The 25,570-nt window shown below is 47.0% G+C and overlaps 2 protein-coding genes across 2 annotated transcripts in view; both read right to left on the bottom strand.

Annotated features, from left to right (window-relative positions):
• tmem94 (transmembrane protein 94) overlaps positions 1 to 3,918 on the bottom strand; it is a 41,992-nt gene extending 38,074 nt beyond the window's left edge. The window contains 1 exon segment of the mRNA XM_069168520.1: positions 3,527 to 3,918. Coding sequence (XP_069024621.1) covers positions 3,527 to 3,574 — 48 coding nt within the window. The 5' untranslated portion in view covers positions 3,575 to 3,918.
• Positions 3,919 to 15,233: 11,315 nt separating this feature from the next.
• myo15b (myosin XVB) overlaps positions 15,234 to 25,570 on the bottom strand; it is a 56,496-nt gene continuing 46,159 nt past the window's right edge. Inside the window, exons 50-66 of the mRNA XM_069168547.1 lie at positions 25,237 to 25,378; positions 24,989 to 25,100; positions 24,598 to 24,907; positions 24,447 to 24,510; positions 23,362 to 23,434; positions 23,197 to 23,273; positions 23,030 to 23,106; positions 22,604 to 22,734; positions 22,430 to 22,524; positions 22,245 to 22,322; positions 22,048 to 22,144; positions 19,543 to 19,691; positions 19,309 to 19,457; positions 18,595 to 18,728; positions 18,334 to 18,467; positions 17,355 to 17,495; positions 15,234 to 15,988 (exon numbers count right to left, since the gene is read on the bottom strand). Coding sequence (XP_069024648.1) covers positions 15,905 to 15,988; positions 17,355 to 17,495; positions 18,334 to 18,467; positions 18,595 to 18,728; positions 19,309 to 19,457; positions 19,543 to 19,691; positions 22,048 to 22,144; positions 22,245 to 22,322; positions 22,430 to 22,524; positions 22,604 to 22,734; positions 23,030 to 23,106; positions 23,197 to 23,273; positions 23,362 to 23,434; positions 24,447 to 24,510; positions 24,598 to 24,907; positions 24,989 to 25,100; positions 25,237 to 25,378 — 2,047 coding nt within the window. The 3' untranslated portion in view covers positions 15,234 to 15,904. The remainder of the gene's footprint in view (positions 15,989 to 17,354; positions 17,496 to 18,333; positions 18,468 to 18,594; positions 18,729 to 19,308; positions 19,458 to 19,542; positions 19,692 to 22,047; positions 22,145 to 22,244; positions 22,323 to 22,429; positions 22,525 to 22,603; positions 22,735 to 23,029; positions 23,107 to 23,196; positions 23,274 to 23,361; positions 23,435 to 24,446; positions 24,511 to 24,597; positions 24,908 to 24,988; positions 25,101 to 25,236; positions 25,379 to 25,570) is intronic.

Raw genomic sequence — 25,570 nt, 5'->3', positions numbered from 1 at the left:
CTCTCCTATTAATAATGCTCTCCTATTAATAATGCTCTTCTATTAATAATGCTCTTCTATTAATAATGCTCTCCTACTAATAATGCTCTTCTATTAATAATGCTCTCCTACTAATAATGCTCTTCTATTAATAATGCTCTCCTATTAATAATGCTCTCCTACTAATAATGCTCTCCTACTAATAATGCTCTCCTATTGATAATGCTCTCCTACTGATAATGCTCTCCTACTAATAATGCTCTTCTATTAATAATGCTCTTCTACTAATAATGCTCTTCTACTAATAATGCTCTCCTACTAATAATGCTCTTCTATTAATAATGCTCTTCTACTAATAATGCTCTTCTACTAATAATGCTCTCCTACTAATAATGCTCTCCTATTAATAATGCTCTCCTACTGATAATGCTCTTCTACTAATAATGCTCTCCTATTAATAATGCTCTCCTACTAATAATGCTCTCCTACTAATAATGCTCTCCTACTAATAATGCTCTCCTACTGATAATGCTCTCCTACTGATAATGCTCTTCTACTGATAATGCTCTCCTACTAATAATGCTCTCCTACTAATAATGCTCTCCTACTAATAATGCTCTTCTATTAATAATGCTCTTCTACTAATAATGCTCTTCTACTAATAATGCTCTCCTACTAATAATGCTCTTCTATTAATAATGCTCTTCTACTAATAATGCTCTTCTACTAATAATGCTCTCCTACTAATAATGCTCTCCTATTAATAATGCTCTCCTACTGATAATGCTCTTCTACTAATAATGCTCTCCTATTAATAATGCTCTCCTACTAATAATGCTCTCCTACTAATAATGCTCTCCTACTAATAATGCTCTCCTACTGATAATGCTCTCCTACTGATAATGCTCTTCTACTGATAATGCTCTCCTACTAATAATGCTCTCCTACTAATAATGCTCTCCTACTAATAATGCTCTTCTATTAATAATGCTCTTCTACTAATAATGCTCTCCTACTAATAATGCTCTCCTACTAATAATGCTCTTTCAGGCTCGACCATAACAATAATTAGTGAATGAGAGCAGCCAGTGGAGCTCACATGGTGGACCCTCCCAACCCGGTGGACAGGACTGCCCACGCTGCGGTTGGTAAACTGCCTCTCACATCTCACCCGTTGTCTCTGATCACAGCAGCACACACTCATATTCACTGATATCTCTGGAACTGATGCAGATAGAGACCGACTTTGAAAACTGCGTTCAGCTGTTACAACCGGGCCTAAGTTGTTCTTATCACCCACCGAGGGGTTTGATGATCCATCCACTAACCACTGCGTTGTTGTTGTTGTTGTTGTTGTACACTTTATTCGCTGGCAGCCATGTTGACTCTCTTCCAACCAACAGCTGTTATTAGCAAGTGAAACGATCCGTCTGACACACACATACTGTGTCCTCAGCATGTAGAAACCTGCCGCAGCAGTGCCGGGCGATATGTCCAGAATTTATCCTTTCGGGATACGAGAGTAGATATTGTATATTGTAATATCGTAGTCATGCACAAGTGTAGATTTTTCCTGCTTTTACAGTAAATTGTTTTATTTTCTAAACTTAGCAGACAGTTCTACTATCTGCCTTTTATCCATTTTATCATTCTTTCCACATGACTAATGAATATTTGTCAAAAATGTCATTGCAAAATATTTTGTGAAAGCACCGATAGTCACTTCTAAAATACCAGTACAACATCAATATTTGGTGTTAAATATGGTTCCATTTGATTGTGGCCCTACGATGCAACAGTTAAAGAGGAATTTGTGTTAAAATAGTGGGTTTTTTTAGTTTGCTGAGCTCATTGATGCCTCGGCTGTAGATATGATGACAGTAAACATCTGCACAGCATGTGTTGTGAAAAAAAAAAAGATTTTCTCATCCTTATAAATTTAAAAAAAATGTCAGGTTTGACGCTATGTTTGCACGACTCCAAAGACTTCACACGGTTAATGCAAATATATCATGAAATAGGGTGAAATACTTTAAAGTTTATATAAACTGTACAAAATGACATCATGAAAAATCACCAGTCGCAGCGAGAACCAGAAAAGTTTTGCCATTTTTCCTTCATTAAAGACTTAAATGTGAAATCAATTCTTAAAATTGTTATCTTTTCATTTCTAGTGAATTGACGGTTTTAACATGAACGTCACGGCATGGTGCGTCATCATACATGACATCTCTCCATGTCACGTGTTTGAACAACCCTGCTGCATGGAGAGGAAGTGGGTGTGTTTTATCAGAGAGGGGAAACAGAGCTGCATGTGCTGTTAATGGGAAAGCAACCTTTTCCCATACTCCATGTCACTGTGAGGATGTGTGTGTCTGCAGAGGCCTGCACACACACACCAACACAAACAAATACACAAACATAAAGAACTGCCACACACATGTACACACAGGGTTCAGCTTTCAGGCTCCACGTCCCACGCAGACCAGCTATAAATAACTTCCTATTTCCCAGAGTAACAAAGCCTCAACAAAATCCTCCAGACAGACGTAAACATGCAGACACACACACACACACACACACACACACACACACACACACACACACACACACACACACACACACACACACACACACACACACACCATTACTGACTCCACTCCTATCACCACTACTGACACTACTACTGACGCCACTACTGACACTACTACTGACACTACTACTGACACTACTGCTGACACTACTACTGACGCCACTACTGACGCCACTACTGACACCACTCCTATCACCACTACTGACACTACTACTGACACTACTACTGACACTACTGCTGACACTACTAGTGACGCCACTACTGACACTACTACTGACACTACTGCTGACACTACTACTGACGCCACTACTGACACTACTACTGACACTACTGCTGACACTACTACTGACGCCACTACTGACACTACTACTGACACTACTGCTGACACTACTACTGACGCCACTACTGACGCCACTCCTATCACCACTCCTATCACCACTACTGACACTACTGCTGACACTACTACTGACACCACTCCTATCACCACTACTGACACTACTGCTGACACCACTACTGACACCACTCCTATCACCACTACTGACACTACTACTGACGCCACTACTGACACTACTACTGCTGACACTACTACTGACGCCACTACTGACACTACTACTGACACTACTGCTGACACTACTACTGACGCCACTACTGACGCCACTCCTATCACCACTACTGACACTACTGCTGACACTACTACTGACACCACTCCTATCACCACTACTGACACTACTGCTGACACCACTACTGACACCACTCCTATCACCACTACTGACACTACTACTGACGCCACTACTGACACCACTCCTATCACCACTACTGACACTACTACTGACGCCACTACTGACACCACTCCTATCACCACTACCGACTGCAGTATATCTGCCTGACAACAGTCCCGGTGGTTCTGCCTCACGAGGAAGCTACAGACCGACAGACGAGCGAGAGGTAACTTACAGCGCTGCTCTTCCTCAGCCAGATCCCTTCTCTCATCTTCAGCACCATGACGGCCCAGCTCTGCTCCGCTCCTCTCAAATCTCTAACGCTGCCGCTGGGCTGCCGAGGACGTCTCACCACGACAATAATTACATTTCAGCACCGAGTTCTCGAGGTGGGAATAAAGTCCGGGCTGGAGAGACAGCCGGCGCGTGGCTGTAGTTAGGAGGGAGCCGGAGATGCTGCAGAACCTCACCCAAATCTCCCTCGTCACAGAGCGGCAGACAGCAAAGCCCAGCGTCAGAGCCAGGTGGACTTTCAGCCTCATTCACTTCATCTCAGTTCAGTAGCTGGCACGGGATGTGAGGAACGATGCCAACCTGCCTGGACCATCTCTTTTCTCTGCTCCTGCCAGCTTAGCACATTTTTACAGCAGCGGAGAGACGAACACAGAGGAGTCACAGGGAGAAATGGACCATATGATTCTCTACTGTTGTAATCTCAATCACAACCACATCACTGCTGCATTAATAACAACTACATTAGATAAACATGAAGCCAACATTTACCAGTCTTTACAGTGTGTGAGACCAAAGACACTTCTCCTGGTAGAGCGAGAGTTTTTGTTTAAACTGGTGTAAGTCTGATAATTCAGAAGTATGCAAAATACATACAAATATCATCAACAATAAACTCCATGACAGAATCATATCGAAACAATAACACTGAAGTGTCATCCAGCCTTATTGAAGTCCAACTGAACTTATTTCTTCTAAGAGCTCTTTGTTGCTAGTCTGGTGTTACCACGTCCACATTCCCTGCATGGATATAAGGGGTGTGGCCATGCTGCATAGGGATGCGTCTACAGTCTTACTGGGCGAAGACCACAGACTGTTTCTAAAAGAGTTCGTAGCTTCAGGTCTGTAAAATGGTTCCGATCCAGAAGTGTCTTCAGCTTCAATCCCAGCGAGTGCCACTAGAGGTCGGCTCCAAAAAGCCTCCGGCTCCATAGACTCCCATTCAACTTCTCTCATCAAATCCAAAGTGAATAAAATGTGTCCATCAGTTATCTCGGTGTTGTTAGCTAAAGTCACTCCTTCTTATTAGTTTTCTGGAGGTCCATCTGAAAATAATCCCTCATTCATTAGAAAAGAAGATTCAAGAAGACCTGCGGTGCAGTCAGGTTACAGCTATCGGTGGGCGGGACGTAGTATCGTCATGTTTCCAATCAGATCGGTCAGATCCACCACTGGCTCCTCCCCCAGCTCGTCCAAATATGGTCACTTCCTGCTCCAAACCGCTCCGAACTAGCAAAGATGGTGACGGACAGAATCTGAACTGGAGGATTCATAACGTTCACAAACCAACGATGACATCACTGATGGTTGATGACATCACTGATGGTTGACAGTTGGTGACAACCTCAGGTTTATTTTGCACTATCGGAGCAACCTTCAACCATTCACCGTTTGTTCAAACAGTTAATTTTACTATGATGCAGGACAGAACAAGTCAGAGGGATGTATCAGGAAAAGTCGATGCCACCATTCAGAGAACGTTATTCTGGAACAACAGCGCTGGAGATACCTGACAGCGCTAACGTGCGGAGGGGAGGCAGCAACAGGTGGAAAAACAACAACAACTCGTTTTGCAGGATAAACGACAAGTTGGACAACCAAAAGCCAGAATGTGTCACAGTTGGAGAAATGCTGCTCAAACTGATATACTGACACTCAGCGTGCCGACCACAGGCCCAGTTCACCCAGTTTATGACCTGTTCTGGTGCTGTTGTGCACACACACATCCAAACAGGTGCACTGACATGTGCAGCAATGCACCACAAAACACAGCATGGAAGACTGCAAGCTAGTAAACAATGTAAACAACGTAAACAATGTAAAATTCTGCTTTGATATTACGACCAGGAAATAGAGTGATGTGCAGGAAGAGAACTTAACTGCTGTAAACTCTCTTCTGTGGATTCACGTTGACAACGTTAGTACACGTCATGAGTCCTTCGCTCCATCTTTTAAATCATTAGTGAGGAAGAACTTGTGACTGTTTTGGTTGAGGATTTTAAGAAGCGCTGAATGTCTCTGTCACACTGAACATGTGAAGGCTCATTGCTGCTGAGTTCGTACGACCTTTCTTCACTAATGCATTCACAACGTATTAAATAACCACACGAACAGAAACTCACCACGTGCTGCAGTTGAAATGTAGAAAATCAAAGAGCTACTCTACCTCTTCCTCCAGCACATTCATGTCTCCCTGCAGAGGAGCTCCATGCTGCTGACTATACTGCTGTGAGTTAATGATTACACAACGCAGCACATAGGTGGGAACAGCGAGATTAAAAAAACTATTGTCTGAGCCAGTTGAGCAACAGGTCAGTGAAAGCCTCGTTTCTGTTCCTACACATCGTGTTGAGAAACGTCTCTCCTGCACGTCGAAGTTTAACTGGTGAGGTTTGACCTTTGGTTTGACCCCTTCAGAAGGGTGAACTGAAAGGAGCAGAGACGATGAAGGACGGAGACAATAGTTGTAAAAAGGATCCCGTGCCACAGCTGATTGTCCACATTTACTGGATAATTACAGCTCATCACAACTTCTATCTTATTTTTGAAGTTTTGTCAGAGTTTAAAATCCAGCAGCTTTCTCTGCGTACCGCTTTGTTTCCACTTCCCTCTCTAGAAGAAGCGTCTGTTTCAGGGTAGTGACCCGTTCCTCACTTTGTCCACTGTTGTTCTTGATATACATGAATGTCTTCTTTAAACAATGTAGTAGGTTGGCAAAGAAAATGGAGCTAAATATATGAATACATCCCCGTGACCCTGTTCAGGGTAAAGCGGGTATAGATAATGGATGGATATATGAATACACTGAATCGAATCGAATCAAATGCAATTAGTAAATCAGTAAAGATGTCTCAGAGTTTTTTAACTGGCTGTGGAGGACGAAGCAGAACACCGTTTGAAACGTCAGTCATTTACATTATGTCTTAATAAATCACCAGTGTGTGGGAACGTACAAAAAGGTAACACTTAACATGCAGCGTGAAAAGGTTCAGTGAAAAATTTGTGTGTGAGAGAGTTTTTTGGACTGTTTTACTGGCGTTTCCGAGGAAAGATTTAATCCCTAAAGTGACGGTATTTATAATTCCTATCATGTCATTTCATCCTGTGTCCTGAGGAGCTGGTTTGCAGACGCAGTTACATTTTGAAAAGTGATCCTAAATTTCTGACACTGTCAGAGTTTTTAGACGAATGTCCTCTGGTCCCTGAAGCTCTCCATCGGCCACCATCCTGGCAACTAGGGATTTCACTAATATTTCAGAAAATACATTTTCTGTTGGTAAATTTCTCCCTGAAGAGTCTCACAAAAGCCCATAAACGAATGCCCTGCTCAGCACCCCCCTGAGGTCAGAGGGAGTCCCGGAGGCCGACCTGCTCAGTAAACAACCTCCACCTTATTTAAGCAGCAAAAGCAGATGCTGATCTCAGCAGCCCAACTCACCTGCTTCTTATCCTGCTGCTCCATGGCAACCACAACCATTCACCATGCTCCGCTCCCCAACCAGCCAGCGCCGCTCAGCAGAGCCGGGTCACTACCGTCCCACGAGCTCTGGTTCTGGTCCTGGTTGCTGCGGGCCGGTCGCTCCGGGCTGTATCCTTCTCAGAAGCTGCTGGTGGTTCGGACACGGACGGAGGAAGATGAAGAAGGCACGCAGGTGAAGCCTTGGTCCTCCACCTGGCGACACCTCCTGCCCCGCCTCCTCTGCCAGTGTGATAGGAGGCACGCCGACACCCACTGGGACCCGAGGAGAAGCAGGGAACTCTGGGATAGGAGCTTCTGTTTGGAGGGTTAATTGTTGCTGAGGTGCTGCACAGAGATCGTCTTCATCACGTCCATGTGGAGGGCTGTGAACACATGAAAAATCATTCATATTGGTCGTATTTGAAGTTTCATTGCTGATATTTTGTGTGTTGTCAGGGTGATAATAGCCGCATTGAAATGCAGACGGAGGTCAAATCCACCGACACCAGAGCCGCTCGCTGTGACCACATAAGCAGCTTCATCTGGCACAAAACAGCGCTGAACTCTGGAGTCAGCAGTCTGCATTGGCAGAGAGGGGACGGCGCTCGGCCAAACAAAGGAGACGAGAGGCAGACAGAGTGGAGAGGGTGGGGGGGGCACCGGCTGCAGAGCAAGATCCAACCAGAACCCGTCCTCTTTACAGAGCCAGACAGAGAGCAGGCGGCACAGGGAGGTCAAACAGGACAAAACCTTAGTGCCACAGGACGCATTGTGTTTACAGAGAGGCCATGTGGGGCGCATACTGTTCAGTCTGTTTGTCACGCCTCACAATGAGCAGCTTTTCATACCAGACATGTCATTTAAAAAAAAAAAAAGTTTTCTACTAATGGATCAATGACAGCTCTCCTCTATTTCAGCGAGTCACGGCGGAGAGGCGGCAGGATCGATACCTGGACCCTGAGAGAGGAGCTCAGCCACCATTCATTTCATTAACTACACCAGGGCCTTTTCACAGGGTTATGTGTCAACGTGGGTTTCTGTGAAAGAGGCCTATTAAAGGTTCAGAAAGTCAACTGCTCACTAGTTCGCCAGAAGAAGAGCCTCCAGCTCTGTGGACAGTGTTTGTCTCTCAGATCTCATTAAAGCTCATGAAAAGGATGCTGCAGCCACACTTTCCCCTGGAGCAGGCTGCATGTGTGGTGACAGGTCAACTCAGGCACCCTGTCGGCCTCTGTAGATTTTTTTTTTACAGTTATATACCGATTGGACATGAAAATAAGAAACTTCAGTTGTATTTTTGACGTGAATTTTAACACAGGAACAGGAAATAAATGTAATATTAGTCCAAGTCAGCGAAAGAAACATCTGGGATTCACTGTCAACATGCTGTTTACGTGACAGGACTTCCTCATTAGATGGTTTGAATCATCATGTTTAGGAGTCCGATTTAACTACAAAAAATATAAATACCAAAAATAAAATCCAACATGTCAGCTGCTCCCACCGCCACCCGCCCATCACAGTGTCAGAGGAGTCAGAGAGGAGCTCCCCTCGAAAAACAAACAACCTGGTTTCACAGCACAGCGTTCAACTGACGACATGTTCGCTACAACTGACAACTGGAGTTGGAGTTAGTGTCCGTGTCCGTGTCGTGTCCGTGTCCGTGTCGTGTCGTGTCGTGTCCGTGTCGGTGTCGTGTCGTGTCGTGTCGTGTCCGTGTCCGTGTCGTGTCGTGTCGGTGTCGGTGTCGTGTCGTGTCCGTGTCCGTGTCGTGTCGTGTCGTGTCGTGTCGTGTCGGTGTCGTGTCGGTGTCGTGTCGGTGTCGGTGTCGTGTCGGTGTCGTGTCGTGTCCGTGTCGTGTCGTGTCGTGTCGGTGTCGTGTCGGTGTCCGTGTCCGTGTCGGTGTCGTGTCGGTGTCATGTCGTGTCCGTGTCCGTGTCGTGTCCGTGTCGTGTCGGTGTCGTGTCGGTGTCGTGTCGGTGTCGTGTCCGTGTCCGTGTCGTGTCGGTGTCGTGTCGTGTCCGTGTCCGTGTCCGTGTCCGTGTCGTGTCGGTGTCGTGTCGGTGTCGTGTCCGTGTCCGTGTCGGTGTCCGTGTCCGTGTCCGTGTCGTGTCGTGTCGTGTCCGTGTCCGTGTCGTGTCCGTGTCGTGTCCGTGTCGTGTCGGTGTCGTGTCCGTGTCCGTGTCGTGTCGGTGTCCGTGTCCGTGTCGTGTCCGTGTCGGTGTCGTGTCGTGTCCGTGTCCGTGTCGTGTCCGTGTCGTGTCGGTGTCGTGTCGGTGTCGGTGTCGTGTCGGTGTCGTGTCGTGTCGGTGTCGTGTCCGTGTCGTGTCGGTGTCGTGTCCGTGTCCGTGTCGGTGTCGTGTCGTGTCCGTGTCCGTGTCGTGTCGGTGTCCGTGTCCGTGTCGTGTCGGTGTCGTGTCGTGTCCGTGTCGGTGTCGTGTCGTGTCCGTGTCGTGTCCGTGTCCGTGTCCGTGTCGTGTCGGTGTCGTGTCGTGTCCGTGTCCGTGTCGTGTCCGTGTCGTGTCCGTGTCGTGTCGGTGTCGTGTCCGTGTCCGTGTCCGTGTCGTGTCGGTGTCCGTGTCGTGTCGGTGTCGTGTCGGTGTCGTGTCCGTGTCCGTGTCGTGTCGGTGTCCGTGTCCGTGTCCGTGTCGTGTCGTGTCGTGTCCGTGTCCGTGTCGTGTCCGTGTCGTGTCCGTGTCGTGTCGGTGTCGTGTCCGTGTCCGTGTCGTGTCGGTGTCCGTGTCCGTGTCCGTGTCGTGTCCGTGTCGGTGTCGTGTCGTGTCCGTGTCCGTGTCGTGTCCGTGTCGTGTCGGTGTCGTGTCGGTGTCGGTGTCGTGTCGGTGTCGTGTCGTGTCGGTGTCGTGTCCGTGTCGTGTCGGTGTCGTGTCCGTGTCCGTGTCGGTGTCGTGTCGTGTCCGTGTCCGTGTCGTGTCGGTGTCCGTGTCCGTGTCGTGTCGGTGTCGTGTCGTGTCCGTGTCGGTGTCGTGTCGTGTCCGTGTCGTGTCCGTGTCCGTGTCCGTGTCGTGTCGGTGTCGTGTCGTGTCCGTGTCCGTGTCGTGTCCGTGTCGTGTCCGTGTCGTGTCGGTGTCGTGTCCGTGTCCGTGTCCGTGTCGTGTCGGTGTCCGTGTCCGTGTCGTGTCGGTGTCGTGTCGTGTCCGTGTCCGTGTCGTGTCCGTGTCGTGTCCGTGTCGTGTCGGTGTCGTGTCCGTGTCCGTGTCGTGTCGGTGTCCGTGTCCGTGTCCGTGTCGTGTCCGTGTCGGTGTCGTGTCGTGTCCGTGTCCGTGTCGTGTCCGTGTCGTGTCGGTGTCGTGTCGGTGTCGGTGTCGTGTCGGTGTCGTGTCGTGTCGGTGTCGTGTCCGTGTCGTGTCGTGTCGGTGTCGTGTCCGTGTCGTGTCCGTGTCCGTGTCCGTGTCGTGTCCGTGTCGGTGTCGTGTCGTGTCCGTGTCCGTGTCGTGTCCGTGTCCGTGTCGTGTCCGTGTCGTGTCGGTGTCGTGTCGGTGTCGGTGTCGTGTCGGTGTCGTGTCGTGTCGGTGTCGTGTCCGTGTCGTGTCGGTGTCGTGTCCGTGTCCGTGTCGGTGTCGTGTCGTGTCCGTGTCCGTGTCGTGTCGGTGTCCGTGTCCGTGTCGTGTCGGTGTCGTGTCGTGTCCGTGTCGGTGTCGTGTCGTGTCCGTGTCGTGTCCGTGTCCGTGTCCGTGTCGTGTCGGTGTCGTGTCGTGTCCGTGTCCGTGTCGTGTCCGTGTCGTGTCCGTGTCGTGTCGGTGTCGTGTCCGTGTCCGTGTCCGTGTCGTGTCGGTGTCCGTGTCGTGTCGGTGTCGTGTCGGTGTCGTGTCCGTGTCCGTGTCGTGTCGGTGTCCGTGTCCGTGTCCGTGTCGTGTCGTGTCGTGTCCGTGTCCGTGTCGTGTCCGTGTCGTGTCCGTGTCGTGTCGGTGTCGTGTCCGTGTCCGTGTCGTGTCGGTGTCCGTGTCCGTGTCCGTGTCGTGTCCGTGTCGGTGTCGTGTCGTGTCCGTGTCCGTGTCGTGTCCGTGTCGTGTCGGTGTCGTGTCGGTGTCGGTGTCGTGTCGGTGTCGTGTCGTGTCGGTGTCGTGTCCGTGTCGTGTCGGTGTCGTGTCCGTGTCCGTGTCGGTGTCGTGTCGTGTCCGTGTCCGTGTCGTGTCGGTGTCCGTGTCCGTGTCGTGTCGGTGTCGTGTCGTGTCCGTGTCGGTGTCGTGTCGTGTCCGTGTCGTGTCCGTGTCCGTGTCCGTGTCGTGTCGGTGTCGTGTCGTGTCCGTGTCCGTGTCGTGTCCGTGTCGTGTCCGTGTCGTGTCGGTGTCGTGTCCGTGTCCGTGTCCGTGTCGTGTCGGTGTCCGTGTCCGTGTCGTGTCGGTGTCGTGTCGTGTCCGTGTCCGTGTCGTGTCCGTGTCGTGTCCGTGTCGTGTCGGTGTCGTGTCCGTGTCCGTGTCGTGTCGGTGTCCGTGTCCGTGTCCGTGTCGTGTCCGTGTCGGTGTCGTGTCGTGTCCGTGTCCGTGTCGTGTCCGTGTCGTGTCGGTGTCGTGTCGGTGTCGGTGTCGTGTCGGTGTCGTGTCGTGTCGGTGTCGTGTCCGTGTCGTGTCGTGTCGGTGTCGTGTCCGTGTCGTGTCCGTGTCCGTGTCCGTGTCGTGTCGGTGTCCGTGTCGTGTCGGTGTCGTGTCGTGTCCGTGTCGGTGTCGTGTCGTGTCCGTGTCGTGTCGTGTCCGTGTCCGTGTCGGTGTCGTGTCGTGTCCGTGTCCGTGTCGTGTCGTGTCCGTGTCGTGTCGTGTCCGTGTCCGTGTCGGTGTCGTGTCGTGTCCGTGTCGGTGTCGTGTCGTGTCCGTGTCGTGTCGTGTCCGTGTCCGTGTCGGTGTCGTGTCGTGTCCGTGTCCGTGTCGTGTCGGTGTCCGTGTCCGTGTCGTGTCGGTGTCGTGTCGTGTCCGTGTCGGTGTCGTGTCGTGTCCGTGTCGTGTCGTGTCCGTGTCCGTGTCGTGTCCGTGTCCGTGTCGTGTCGTGTCGGTGTCGGTGTCGTGTCGTGTCCGTGTCCGTGTCGTGTCGTGTCGTGTCGTGTCGGTGTCGTGTCGGTGTCGTGTCGGTGTCGGTGTCGTGTCGGTGTCGTGTCGGTGTCCGTGTCCGTGTCGTGTCGTGTCGTGTCCGTGTCGTGTCGTGTCGTGTCGGTGTCGTGTCGGTGTCGTGTCGGTGTCGTGTCGTGTCCGTGTCGTGTCGTGTCCGTGTCCGTGTCGTGTCCGTGTCCGTGTCGTGTCGTGTCGGTGTCGGTGTCGTGTCGTGTCCGTGTCCGTGTCGTGTCGTGTCGTGTCGTGTCGGTGTCGTGTCGGTGTCGGTGTCGTGTCGGTGTCGTGTCGGTGTCGTGTCGGTGTCCGTGTCCGTGTCGTGTCGTGTCGTGTCCGTGTCGTGTCGTGTCGTGTCGGTGTCCGTGTCGGTGTCGTGTCGGTGTCGTGTCGTGTCCGTGTCCGTGTCGTGTCCGTGTCGTGTCGGTGTCGTGTCCGTGTCGGTGTCGTGTCCGTGTCCGTGTCGTGTCCGTGTCGTGTCCGTGTCGTGTCGGTGTCGTGTCCGTGTCCGTGTCCGTGTCGTGTCGGTGTCCGTGTCCGTGTCGTGTCGGTGTCGTGTCGTGTCCGTGTCCGTGTCGTGTCCGTGTCGTGTCCGTGTCGTGTCGGTGTCGTGTCCGTGTCCGTGTCCGTGTCGTGTCGGTGTCCGTGTCCGTGTCGTGTCGGTGTCGTGTCGTGTCCGTGTCGGTGTCGTGTCGTGTCCGTGTCCGTGTCGTGTCCGTGTCGTGTCGGTGTCGTGTCGGTGTCGGTGTCGTGTCGGTGTCGTGTCGTGTCGGTGTCGTGTCCGTGTCGTGTCGGTGTCGTGTCCGTGTCCGTGTCCGTGTCGTGTCGGTGTCGTGTCGTGTCGTGTCGGTGTCGTGTCCGTGTCGGTTGTGTCCGTGTCAGTTGTGTCCGTGTCGGTTGTGTCCGTTGTGTCCATTTGGTTGTGTCCGTTGTGTCGGTTGTGTCCGTGTCCGTTGTGTCCATTGTGTCCGTGTCGGTTGTGTCCGTGTCCGTTGTGTCCGTGTCGGTTGTGTCCGTTGTGTCCGTGTCCGTTGTGTCCGTGTCGGTTGTGTCCGTGTCCGTTGTGTCGGTTGTGTCCGTGTCCGTTGTGTCCATTGTGTCCGTGTCGGTTGTGTCCGTGTCCGTTGTGTCCGTGTCGGTTGTGTCCGTTGTGTCCGTGTCGGTTGTGTCCGTGTCCGTTGTGTCGGTTGTGTCCGTGTCCGTTGTGTCCATTGTGTCCGTGTCGGTGTCGGTTGTGTCCGTGTCGGTTGTGTCGGTTGTGTCCGTTGTGTCGGTGTCGGTTGTGTCCGTTGTGTCGGTTGTGTCGGTGTCCGTTGTGTCGGTTGTGTCGGTGTCCGTTGTGTCGGTTGTGTCCGTGTCGTTTGTGTCCGTGTCCGTTGTGTCGGTTGTGTCCGTGTCGGTTGTGTCCGTGTCAGTTGTGTCCGTGTCGGTTGTGTCCGTTGTGTCCATGTCGGTTGTGTCCGTTGTGTCGGTTGTGTCCGTGTCCGTTGTGTCCATTGTGTCCGTGTCGGTTGTGTCCGTGTCCGTTGTGTCCATTGTGTCCGTGTCGGTTGTGTCCGTGTCCGTTGTGTCCGTGTCGGTTGTGTCCGTGTCCGTTGTGTCCGTTGTGTCCGTGTCGGTTGTGTCCGTGTCCGTTGTGTCGGTTGTGTCCGTGTCCGTTGTGTCCGTGTCCGTTGTGTCCATTGTGTCCGTGTCGGTTGTGTCCGTTGTGTCCGTGTCGGTTGTGTCCGTTGTGTCGGTTGTGTCCGTGTCGGTTGTGTCGGTTGTGTCCGTGTCCGTTGTGTCCATTGTGTCCGTGTCGGTTGTGTCCGTTGTGTCCGTGTCAGTTGTGTCCGTGTCGGTTGTGTCCGTGTCAGTTGTGTCCGTGTCGGTTGTGTCCGTTGTGTCGGTTGTGTCCGTGTCCGTTGTGTCCGTGTCAGTTGTGTCCGTGTCGGTTGTGTCCGTTGTGTCGGTTGTGTCCGTGTCCGTTGTGTCCGTGTCGGTTGTGTCCGTGTCCGTTGTGTCCGTGTCGGTTGTGTCCGTGTCCGTTGTGTCCATTGTGTCCGTGTCGGTTGTGTCCGTGTCCGTTGTGTCCCCGGCTCGACTCCCCGTCCTCCTCCCGACATGTCAACGGCAGATGCAACACAAGAGGCTTCGACCAACTCCACTGACATTGAGGACTCGTTTATTCGTTCACTGTAACAGACCCCGTCCACGTGCGTTATGAATCTGTACGAACTCACCTCGCGCGGTGTTCACGTCGCTGTTGATATCTTGATGTTTTGAGTAAATATCGTTTTTTCTGTCAAACACAAAATGCACTTCTGGGTCTTCAGTGTACAGCAGCAGCCATGTTGCTGGTCCGCTCTGCCCGGAGGAAGGAGTAGTGCGCTGTGATTGGACGGCGCTTGAGTTCTCCGTCTGTCTGATTGGCTGTGACGAGGGTGGGCGAGACCAGAGAGAGCTGCGTCAACGGAAGTTCAAAACGCCTGTTAAAATAAGAGTTAAATTACCCGCGGAAATCACAGCTGATGTAGAAAGTACAGCTGGAAAAAGATAAATACAAAATGTAAAATAACACATACACAAACAAGCTACATACACTAAATACATATTTTACTCAGGATGTTTTACATTATAAATATTATTGCACAGACCTGCTATTTAGCCTATATAGTATATTACACATTAGTGTTATGGAGGGTTTATTGTATAGATATATCAAATATATATTATGTAAAGAGACTGGCATACATAGGCTGTGCTATATAAAAGGGTAGCATACAATATGATATGCATGCAATTATATAATGTAAATAGCCTAATCTTAATGATTCAATGACTTATGTAATCTTTATTTAGTATAGGACAGGAGTCCAACTATGTGACCATCAATAATGGTCCCCTGAGTGCACTATGAGTCAGTGGATATCAGCAGCATGATGACGTGAGGCGTGTTTTAGAAAATCCATTGTTTGGTTTCACTACTGACAAAAATATAGTTGGTGCAGCAGATGCTATCTTACTGAATCATTACAAACAACAACAAATATAATCAATTATATCTAAACCCTGCATTTGCATGTTTTAAAAAAGATCATACTATTGGGAAGTTTAATGTTTGGTTTATTAAAAACAAGAAACTGGGAAAGGCTTGCAATACGCAGGGAGTTCAGAGTCAGGGTGAAGTCTCACCGCAGCGAGTCTCCAGGCATGTGACTTATTTGTAAAGACAATGTTGTTTCGAAATGGCTTATACAATCAAATAATAATAATAACAGGGCTAGCTATAATAGATTATAATTGTTACCTGATGATGGCAGATCATAATTATTATAATTATTACAATATCAATTATATTTATACTTTTGGACACCTACTGAGGAGAAAATATTGAAAAGAAACACATGATATTGAATAAATCAGAATATTTCTTTAATGCTTATAAATTATGTACTTACATGACATCAGTATCCATACACTTCTGATAACGACTAAGCAACTTTACATTCGAGTTATGTTTCATAGAATTTTCATGAACAAAAAGACCAAATTTAAGACTTTGATTTACTTTCATGATAACTGGTGAATTACCCCACTTCCTGCATTAACGTACAGTTTGCTCTTTGATTAGTGACACCGTGTGTGTCTGCATCGCATTATTTCCCCTCAGATAACATAACACTGAAGAGAATATTAGCATCCTGTTGGCATATTTCTACATGAAAGAGATACACAGAAAATAAAGATAAATTAACAAAACAAAAAGGTAAAAAGTCCGTTCCAGAAGCCAGTGAAAAACAAACTCCCTCCTCTGTGTTTGTGTCTACTAGCGATTTGAAATGGAACTGGTGACTGGTGGCTGAATCAATGCTTCCATTATTAGAGAAATGGTGTGGCACAACTCTTTAGCCTGAAAAAAAAAAGAGATTAAAGGATTAAAAGAGGCAGGAATGTACAAATCTTTTCAGTGATTTAAAGATTCATAGGTAATTAGTAAATTATTCATTAATAACCGTGGTGTTTTTGGTAATATGGACTTCATTTCCTCAGTGTTCCACAAACCCCAATATTGTATGTGTGCATTTATTACTGATACCAAACAATCCACTTCAGGAAAACTATTCAGCAACACTTTGATATTTGATTTATTGTTTACTTTAATTTCAAAGCAAAAATGCCAAACCGTTCCTACTTCAGATTTCTCAGGTTAATTGTCTTACTTGAGAGTAAACTGAAGAGTTTTGAACTGCTGTGGGAACAAAATAACATCTGAAAACGTTAACTTGGACATTGGAAAATCGTGATGGATGTTTTTCACTGTTTCACTAATATTTATTGAGCAAACAAAGAATAAATTCATTGAAAAAATAATCAACAGATCAGGTGTAGCTTATGATGAATTCAAGTTTTATATATCGTATGGGCTTTACAATAACACATAAAAAATATGTATTTTTCCACTGCTCCTCAACAAATACATTTTTTATTGAAAATAATATCCAGTTTATGTGACGGCAACAGAATCTTTTTGTGATGCTGGATGAAGTTTGGGGTCACCTGGTTGTGACGGGATTTCTCCTCACTGACACACATCAGGACTAAACTTTCTGTGTGAATCCATACGACTGATGAAAACATTTAATAAAACAGCAGGTCACAGTCGAATCTCCCCTGCTCTGTGCATCGGGGACATGCCGACATCTTAGACTTTATAAATGGTGTGATAGATCTCCACCGTGATCTATCACATCAACACGTCCACCTGTAATATAATTCTTTACCTGTAGTAGAAAATGGAGACTAATCGATCAAAAGGACTAATTTTGCAGCAGTCTGGTGCTGAATGCTCAAAGTTTAACCAGCAGCTCTGCTGTTTGAAGTCGTGGTTTGACATTAAAGCAACATGAATGTTCTCCGACACTGCAGAAGGAACAGAAACGTGCTGCCTTCAGACAGCTGGACAGAAACTCAGCAGTTCACATGAATTGCAGACAAACTGCCAGCTGTTTCATCTTTATTCTGACTGCCTCACATCCATGTTGTCAGGAGATCACTTTATGGTTGGTCGAAAACGAACAATAAAAGTGGAAACGGGGGTGTGTGATTTTAGGAAGGTGAATACAGCTACGCATTCAACAATTAAGTTGACCACAACTTTATGGACGACAAGAGCTGAAGCATCATCACACACTCAACCACAGGTCCTTCTAGCAGGAACACAGCAGCCGGCTGCACAAGAGTACAAGAGGAGAAGCCATTCTCACAGCTGTCATTACCTGTTTCATATGAATAGTGACTTTTTTGGGATGAACTGCAGTTCCATAGTTGATGTCCATCATTGGCACTTTGTATTGTTTCTTGGAGCGGATGGTGCGCACGGACTGAACATCCGCCAGAGGAATCTGAAACACTTGCTCCTGCAGCAGATCGAGACAGAAACCATCAGATGGGTCGCACAATTATCAACTGGACGTGTCAGATGATGACTGGACTTTTATTTAGCATTAACAGAGAGACATGAGGGCCAATTAATAATTCAGACTGAAGCTTTGCAAAGCTGACCACAAAGATGGAGTTTCTGACTGAAAAAACACTGAACTCAATGAAAACATGAGCAGACAAACATTATTAAAGGGACTGAAGTGCAGCAGTTTGGAAGAAAATGTTTCCCCCAAATCTTTTCTGATTCTTGTGACATGAGTGCAAAGAAATGTAGAATTACACCCTCGTTTCCAGAAAAGTTGGAACGCTGTGTGAAATGGGTCTTTTGTTGACACTGTCTCAACTTTTTTGAGACTTGTTGCCGGCATCAAATTCAAAATGAGCATATATTTTTAATAAAACAATATAATTTCTGCATTTTAACATTTGATATGTTGCCTTTGGTCAATTTTCAATTAAATAGGTGTTTATATGATTTGCAAATCATTACATTCTGCTTTTATTTACATTTTTCACAGCGTCCAAACTTTTTTGGACAGGGTAGAAACAATAAAATGATGATATGCGATTTGAAGCCTTAAGTACAAGCCAAGTACAAACTGAAACAGTAATTTGCATAACTAGGATCAGATGAGACTTTAATAGCAGCACAGACACAAAACAAGAGTTAGGAATACAGAAAATAACTCTAGTTGTATTTGTCCTTTAATACTGATGTATCCTGGATACACCTCGGGTCACATCTGTTCTCAGACAGTGAGACTAAAGTAGTGATACTGACGGAAGTCTTCAATTCAGACGAAGGGCCGGTACCTGTGTACTAGGGTGAATGAACAGCACCCCCTCCTGGTTGATGCTGACGGTGCACGGTGAGGGACAGCTGTGCTGGCTCACCTTCTGGGCCAAGAAAGTACTGGATCCAAACAGAGGCAGGCTGCTGAGAGACTCTGAGACAGAATAACACCATCATTAGGAGGAGGAGGAGGAAGAGCAGGAGGAGAAGGAGAAGGAGAAGGAGCAGGAGAAGGAGAAGGAGGAGGACTAGGTGGAGGAGGAGGAGGGGTTTTTACCCACCAATGAAGCGTATTTTGGCGTTCTGAGGGCTGAGCGCCTGCAGGGCAGCGATCTGACCCTCACAGAAGGACTGGATCTCCTCCACTTTACTGCTGAGTCCGTCCTGGGAGGGCAGGTACTCCTTTATCTCCGACCTCACAGAGGAGCACACAAAGTCAGTGTCCACATGCACACATGTAGAGACAGCAACATGTGGGTCAACATGTCCATGTTCAAGTAGCGGCTGTTTTACTGGTAGATTCTAAATAGCAGCTGAAGTCAGCTGATTGCAGATCTATCAGTGTTAGCACACGTCAGATCGTCACTCATTACAATATAAGTCAGAAGTTTGATAGATAGATAGATAGATAGATAGATAGATAGATAGATAGATAGATAGATAGATAGATAGATAGATAGATAGATAGATAGATAATAGATAGATAGATAGATAGATAATAGATAGATAGATAGATAGATAGATAGATAGATAGATAGATAGATAGATAGATAATAGATAATAGATAGATAGATAGATAGATAGATAGATAGATAGATAGATAGATAGATAGATAATAGATAGATAGATAGATAGATAGATAGATAGATAGATAATAGATAGATAGATAGATAATAGATAGATAGATAGATAGATAGATAGATAGATAGATAGCTATATGTATACATCTCACCTGCTCAGTGGTGTATTATTATGGCTCAGTGTATTTGACTCACAGTGACGGCTGGTTCTTCAGACCCTGAGCCAGATGCTGCAGGCCCGCCAGCTCTGCTATCTGCTGCACCGATGAAGACCCTCCTCCTCCTCCTCTTCCTCCTCCAGCTGAAGGAAGCATCAGGTGCCCACTCAGGTATTCAGCCAGGAGCTGAAGTCACAAACACACACAGAAACTGAATCATTGAGCTGAAGTCCAGATGTTCGAGGCTGCTGCTGTGGAGTCGTCGTGTCACCTGCTGGTAGTGGAAGTCCACGTAGAGGTCGCTGCAGAAGGAGAGAGGGGTCAACCAGATCACCCTCCTCAGGGACAGAGAGATGGAGCTGTCATCCAGGAGGAAGTCAAACAGGTACTCCTCAGCGTGGAGGGGACGCACCAGCCCATCTGATAGACCGAGAGCAGAGGAGTTAGGGGGAGGTGAAGGACACGGATCTGTTCACCTGTTACTTCAACCATCCATCTAACACAGGGAGCAGGAGGAGGAGGAGGAAGAGGAGGAGGAGCAGGACATCCGTTCACCTCTCTTTGGTCATGAAAACAGTTTTCAGTGGATGTTTTGTTTGTTTCCTGACACTTTGAAATCGTTTGAGTAGAAAACTGAACAGACTTACAGCAGCACAGATTCAATCAGTCCAGGTTGAGGTGAAGAGATGATGTCAGTCACCTGTTTGTATGTTTCAGTGTTGGAAGATGCAGCTGCAGCAGGTTAACAAGGTTCTACTGGTTCAGATAGAAGTTCAATGAAACTTTGTTGTGAGAGATGAAGAGGAGGCGGAGCGTCTTTCTGTCTGTAGTGTGTTGAAATGTGGTTGTTTTATTTACCTTGTTAAAATAATGTCTCTAATAACTGATGTACTTATAGTCCCATATTAATTCAATATCTATGATAATTTTAAAAATGCAGTGTGCACCGATTTACTCACTTCGCAGGTCTCGTTTCAGTTGTGAACTATTTTAATGAATATTCTTTAATTCTACTTGATTATTTATCTCCACAAAATAACCTGGTTTCAGACGATATGATATGCATTTTATCTGATACGATGGTCACTGTGTCCCAATAGGGCTGTGTTCCAGATGTTCTACTAGAGTTCCAGATGTTCTACTAGAGTTCCAGATGTTCTACTAGTGTTCCAGTTGTTGTACTTGTGTTCCAGATGTTCTACTAACTAAAGTGTCCATAAAAATTAAAATTTTACACCAAGACTGACAGTTTACGACACGTCCCCATATTGAGTTACTGTCTTGGTGTAAATATGTTTAAATTGTCTTTAATGGTCTGTCAGCTCTCTTTTTCCTCCTCTGTCACAGGCCTTTTATTAAACATCGTTCACTTCTTTTATTGTGGACATTAAATTTCTAAATATATTAGTATATTTGACATCTATATTGGGGTTAGTGTAGATCAGGGGTCGCCAACCTTTTTTCCTCTGAGAGCTACTTTGTCCAAATGAAAGTTTCCGAGACATACTCATGTTTAGTAACATTTATTCACATGGCTGAGCTCCACTCAAACCAGCTGAATGAGCTTCTTTGATGTGAACAATACCATTTTCTGAGGGGTTGGGGGAAGAGCACGTTCCAGGTTGCGGTTTCTGTCCTCTGATCTCTGTGTTGCTGTGTTGGTGTACTTATGTACTAACTCTCTTTATTCTGAGTGCATCAGTGTGTTCTCACTGTCAGTACAGAACCATCAGAACACTACCAGTACCAGGATGAAGCACTCAGAACGCTCCAAAAAATAAACTCTGGACACTTTCCACCCTAAACGGTCGCCATCTTGGCTCTGTAGAGGAAGGGGCGGGGTCACTGACATAAAGGATTTTCAAATTAAAGCGTCTGAGGAAGCTGCAGCTGTTCCTGAACACAAAGTGGTTCTTTTCCACTGCTGCTGCTGGACAGAAGAATCAGTGTGTTTATTGAGTGTTAAACAGAGGACACAGAAACATGTTGATTTCTGGGTAAAATAATTAAAGCTGCAGATATTTTGGAGGCTGATGTGGTCACATGATGAGGTTATTTCCTGTCAGTGTGATTTGAAACAACACTATGAGGGAGTACAACATCTGGAACACAGCAACAGGTGATTATGGTCACATGTTGGAAAAGCCAAAAAAAGAAGGACAGCATGACAGTGGACACGTCGGGTTTCACTTTGTCCTTCACTTTGCTATGATGTGCACAGAAGAGCGCTTCGTTCTCTTTTAGATCATCACGAAGAACATCGTCAGATGATGTCAGAGATGAACTAAAAAAGTTCTGACGTAATGAGAAGTCCAAGAAGATGACGCATTGTTTGTCCTCCACAGTGTCACACTGCCCGGGACATCCTACATCTTCTATCTTCAGTCTCTATTTTCATGCCAATATTGTGAAGTTCGAACCAAGCATAACGGTACTTTTATTTGCGAACAGTTTAGTAACTCACTTCTGGCGAGAAAGTGAGAATTAATGTGTCCCGGCCCTTTAAATTTGACCATATGACATCCAAAAACAGCAGAAATGCCTTTTATTGGAGGAGAAAAGGAACTAAATCTGTTTGTAGAGCAAAATGTAAGAAGAGAAAAAGAAGAAGCGGTAGAGACACAGCAGGAAGAAGGTGTATGAGATTAGAAGGTACTATTAATTAAGAGCTTCTTATATATCGTGAGCAGAAGAAAGGTGTTTTAATCTAGTCTATAAATTACTGCAGGAGTCTAATGTTGTGATGTCAGTGAGAGACAGCAGTGGTCTGAATTACCGTGAAGTCTGTTGGCAAAGATGAAGAACTCCTTGATTTCGTTGAGCTGTGAGATGCCCATCTCTTTACACAGCTCTGACACCACATCTGCTGTCATCTAGAGGAGGATACCAGATGTCACCGTGGAGATACTCATGTTAAATGAAAGGCTGATGGTTTCATTCATTAATAAGTACAGAGGTGTGATTAAATCTCACAGTGAAGCTGCGGATCTTGATGGGGAACTCCGCTCCTCCCGGCAGATGGATGGGAATACGGCGAGATGTTTTCCCAGCCTGCAGAAGATTGAGACTCAATGAGATCAGCACAGAACAATAAAACGTAACAGGTGGAATCCACCGTGAAAAACATATTGTTTGCTGGAGTGAGCAGGTCAACTTGCCAGTATGGCCTCCATCTCCACGTGTGAGGGGATGTTGCGGCGACCACCGAAGCTGAGAGAGCGCTGGAGGTTCTCCTGACACAGAGCTGCCAGCTCTGACGACAAAGAGGGTGAGCATGAAAAACATATCTAATTATTTAACTGACACCGTTGCGTTACGATAACTTCCTGTACCTTGGTACGGGTGCTCGTGATCCTGAGAGATGTCCTGCAGGTGGCGGATGACGTAGGGCTGCAGGGTAGCGGAGCAGGGGAAGAAGCCGGTGGTCAGGTTGAGCAGCCGCCAACCGAAGGTGCTGCTGGATCTGCACAGATTAGATCATTTTATAAAATCTGTTGGGATTCAAAATTGGAGGATCCTGTTGTTAAAGTTTAGCACCAGTTGCTACTACTACTACCCCTACTACCCTACTGCTTTCCTGCTCAGTAGTCCAGCCTTGTGTGTGTGAGGGCAAAAAACGGGTGATGGTTCTCTACTACGATCCACTTTTAACTTCTCACCCAACCAATAGATCCTTCTGAATTCACTTCCTTCTTCCTGTTTTCACTCAGTGATAACATGTCAAATGTCACCGAACCTTAAATGAAGGATGGACTCACTTGGTTGGGTTGTTGGTAGTTTGCTTGATGATCTGACAGTAGATTTCATCCCTCAGCAGCTCTTTCTCCTTCCCCAACTGAAAGAAACAGACACCTTCATTATTTCAACTCCTCTGAAGTCTGACTGAAGTCCGTCCACCTCGCAGGTTGTTTGAATGAGGACTGACCAGCAGGATTTGACTCAGGCAGTCTGATTGGGTGATACCCTTCTTCAGTGGTATGTCGCCCATGAACTGCATCAGGTCTGGAGGGACAGATTAATGTGTATGAAGGAGGAGCAGAGAAACATGGACTCGGGGTGTGTTATCATGTGTTGGTGAGGACACACTCACTCATGAAGGACTGCACAGACAAATCATTGATTTCAGGGTCGTTGTAGAGGATCAGGGACTCCTGGATGGGCACCTGGAGGACAATAAACAGGTTTTACTTTTATGAACTCATGAAGTTTCATTTACTTTCCCTTCACTTGGAATACAACTGAGGACGTAAAATATTTCCCAAAATGAAATACCGTAATCCAGTTTAGATAGTAATGTGGAGTGTATTATGTTGTTTTTTTTGGTTTGGGAAGGAGAAACAATCTCTGTTCTGGGATAAGAATCCATTTTGGAGAGGTGTTCAACCCGAGGACAACCTGCTGTTTAACCAAAGTGGTGCGAAGGCTGCAATTTATCTATTACATTTTTATTCCCCCCTTTGTTTCCTGTTTGTCTTTACACTATAAAATACTGGGAGCTTTACAATAGTTGCAAAATGCAAACAATAAACTCACCAAAAAAAACAAAAACAAAACTTTAATAAGTTGCTTTGCTGATGTTTAAACTTGGCTTGTAGAAAATGTTCCCCTCAGCTACCAGCAGTGTCACTTCATAATGTTAGGTCTTGTCTCAGTTCTGTTGGACTGTTACAGGTCTTCATGTGTTGGGTGAGTCAGACTGTATATGTTTATATAAATGAGTTATATAAATAAAACTGAGGTGACTTAAAGAGGTCTGGGAGTCCATAAAGTGGAGCTATCCTGTAGGGGAGCTGATGACGAACAATACAGTATCATCTGCTTTATAACTAACATTAAGGTGCTCATTTGAAAAATATTTATTAACTATAATATTCCTACAGAGTAAATATTTGTGGATTTGATTTAAAACCCAGAGACAGATGTACAATGAGTGCAGCATCATGTTTTTAGTTAACAGTGTGATCCACCACAGTTGTTTGAAGAGTTCTTCAGAGGATCTAGACATTATTTTATTCCTGTAAGACATTATTATTTTACTCCAGAGAGGTTGATAAAGTATCTCTGAGGTAACAACTGATTGTCAGACTGAGAGACGAAGGACAGCTGAGACATCTGCTGACTGCACACTGATGATACACGAGGTCATGTGACATGAGAAGGAGTTTAAAGTCTCACCTCTGTGTGTCGAACCGCCACTGAGAAGTTCCTCCCGCTGACTGGAAGTCCTGTCGACCCAACTCTTCAACAAACACACAGAACGAGCCATGTTACACCAACCGACAGCACCTCCAAACGATCCACCACAGTGATGGGGATTCTTTCGTACCTGTAGTACTTCATGGCAAAGCTGGCCATGACCGATAACATGTCCAGGTCCTGGACGGAGCCAGCCAGCGAGCCGGGCAGCGAGGCCTCCCTGCTGGGCCGATCCGAGTTGGTGCTGCCCATCTTTCTGGTGCTGCCCGGACCTAGAGACAAGCCTTTGGCTGGATGGACGGGCCGTGTGCTCCTCATGCTTTTCCTCTTTTCATCTCTTCTGTCCAGGAGGACGAAGTGGTAGTCCGGGGTGGCGGACGGCTGCGTGACATCCTCTGGAAAAAGACCGGAGCGGCCTCCCATGGTGCCGAAACGCCAGCCTGGTGCAACACACACAAAAACAGTGTTAAAAATCCATCTAACCTTTAAAACTACATCTGACACTCACATCCTGACTTCACCTGTCTGGAGTCCTTCCATTGGCAGCAGTTTGATGACGTCACCCCTGCTGAGGCTCAGCAGACTCTTGTCATCTGTCACAAAGCTTTTCAGGGCGACCACATGGCCGGAGTCCTTGGAGAGCAGGAGACAGATGAGAAGGAGAACGATGTGGACAAACACAACACAAGCTCAGAGAGACACGAGCTGCTTCAAAAGGAAAGAAAGGAAGGAAGAGAATCAACCATGATGGCAGAAAGAGGAGAAGTACCCTGATGAGTTCCTGGAGGAACAATCGGAGCATGGCGGTGATCTGAGGAGCTCGGGACGACTGCAGCACCAGGTTTTCATGCTTCAGCTCCAGCTCCACTCTGTGGGCGTCCTGGAGGTCGACTGACAGCAGCTCTGCAAAACTGCATTCACAGACAGAGTTAACATGCTGTGCAGGAAACATGAGCCCAGATCCAAGTCAGAAAGTCAGAATAACAGTGTTTCCAGCTGCTTGTGCTGATATTCACCATGCACAGTTAAAACTGGACAGTATGTCAGTGGATTGTGTTCAATGTGACTCTTCTATGATATAAAAAAGTGGTTTTATTTTGTTT

Source organism: Embiotoca jacksoni, unplaced genomic scaffold (genome assembly GCF_022577435.1).
Source record: "Embiotoca jacksoni isolate LCO1_2020_lvr unplaced genomic scaffold, fEmbJac1.0.p SCAF_40, whole genome shotgun sequence".
Classification (NCBI taxonomy): Eukaryota; Metazoa; Chordata; class Actinopteri; family Embiotocidae; genus Embiotoca; species Embiotoca jacksoni.
Note: the sequence above shows the minus strand (reverse complement) of the source record. Positions and strands in the feature narration are given on the sequence as shown.